The 1,060-nt window shown below is 37.3% G+C and overlaps 1 protein-coding gene across 1 annotated transcript in view; it reads right to left on the minus strand.

The window, feature by feature from the left end:
- Positions 1-93: 93 nt before the first annotated feature.
- SARC_13716 (hypothetical protein) overlaps positions 94-1,060 on the minus strand; it is a gene marked incomplete at both ends in the record, with an annotated part of 2,197 nt that continues 1,230 nt past the window's right edge. Inside the window, one exon of the mRNA XM_014292153.1 lies at positions 94-278. Coding sequence (XP_014147628.1) covers positions 94-278 — 185 coding nt within the window. The remainder of the gene's footprint in view (positions 279-1,060) is intronic.

The following is a 1,060-nucleotide window of genomic DNA, read 5'->3' on the forward strand; positions in this document are numbered from 1 at the left end:
ATATACTACTATATGTACACATACATAGTACAAACTACTATATACACACATACATCGAACATACTACTTTATACTCACATACATAAAACATACTGGAAACTCATGAACAGTAAGAACGTAATGGATGCCAATCCGATCAGCAGAATAACCAGCGACGTGGCTATCTCCTGCACATTCTCTCTGGCAGCGGCCCTGAACTTCTCTCCCAATCGCCCACCCATACGGCGTACCACCGGTAGGATTGTAGTATTGACTGTGTGTTTGATACCCTCGATGGTCTGGATTTGATAGGTAAAAGGAGTGGGTAAGCCGCTATTCTATTGCACGTGATCAGTAGCGGATCTTGGTAGAGCGTGATGGATTAGTTTAGAATCAGTTACAAATAGTTGGGGCTAGTTTGGAATTGTGTTGGAGTTAGTTGGGACTACTTTGGAATTAGTTGGAACAGATGTGGAAAGTGTTGGCGCCAAAAAAAATAGTCAAAAGTAGGACGAGCAATTATTAGTATTGCAACAAACTATCCATGCGTCATTGGCACGAAAGCCCTAAACCCGGGAAGAACCCCAATGGCTACAAAATGCGGACATTCTACCGATCCTTGATAGTGTTTGATATACGCAACTGTGTTTGTGTATTTTATTTCCAAAGCACAGATGGGATTTATTGACCTGTAAACAGGTATATAGAGAAATAGTATATATCCTGTGAACATGCACATACGCACATAGATTCACATATACATATACATAAACATTCGCATATGCGTATACATATACATTACATATGCAAATACATGAACATCTATATATGCATATACATACACCTTACATATACATATACATGGACATTACATATGCATATACATGAAAATTGCATATGCATATACTTATACATTACATATGCGTGACATGTCCTAAATACATATATACTCACGAGGACCTGTTAGTATCCCATAACATGTATTATATATTCATGTATATACATACATATAGTATATATATATATGTGTGTGTGTGTGTGTGTGTGTGTGTGTGTGTGTGTGTGTGTTATATACATATAT

This window comes from Sphaeroforma arctica (assembly GCF_001186125.1).
Source record: "Sphaeroforma arctica JP610 unplaced genomic scaffold supercont1.3638, whole genome shotgun sequence".
Taxonomy (NCBI): Eukaryota; class Ichthyosporea; order Ichthyophonida; genus Sphaeroforma; species Sphaeroforma arctica.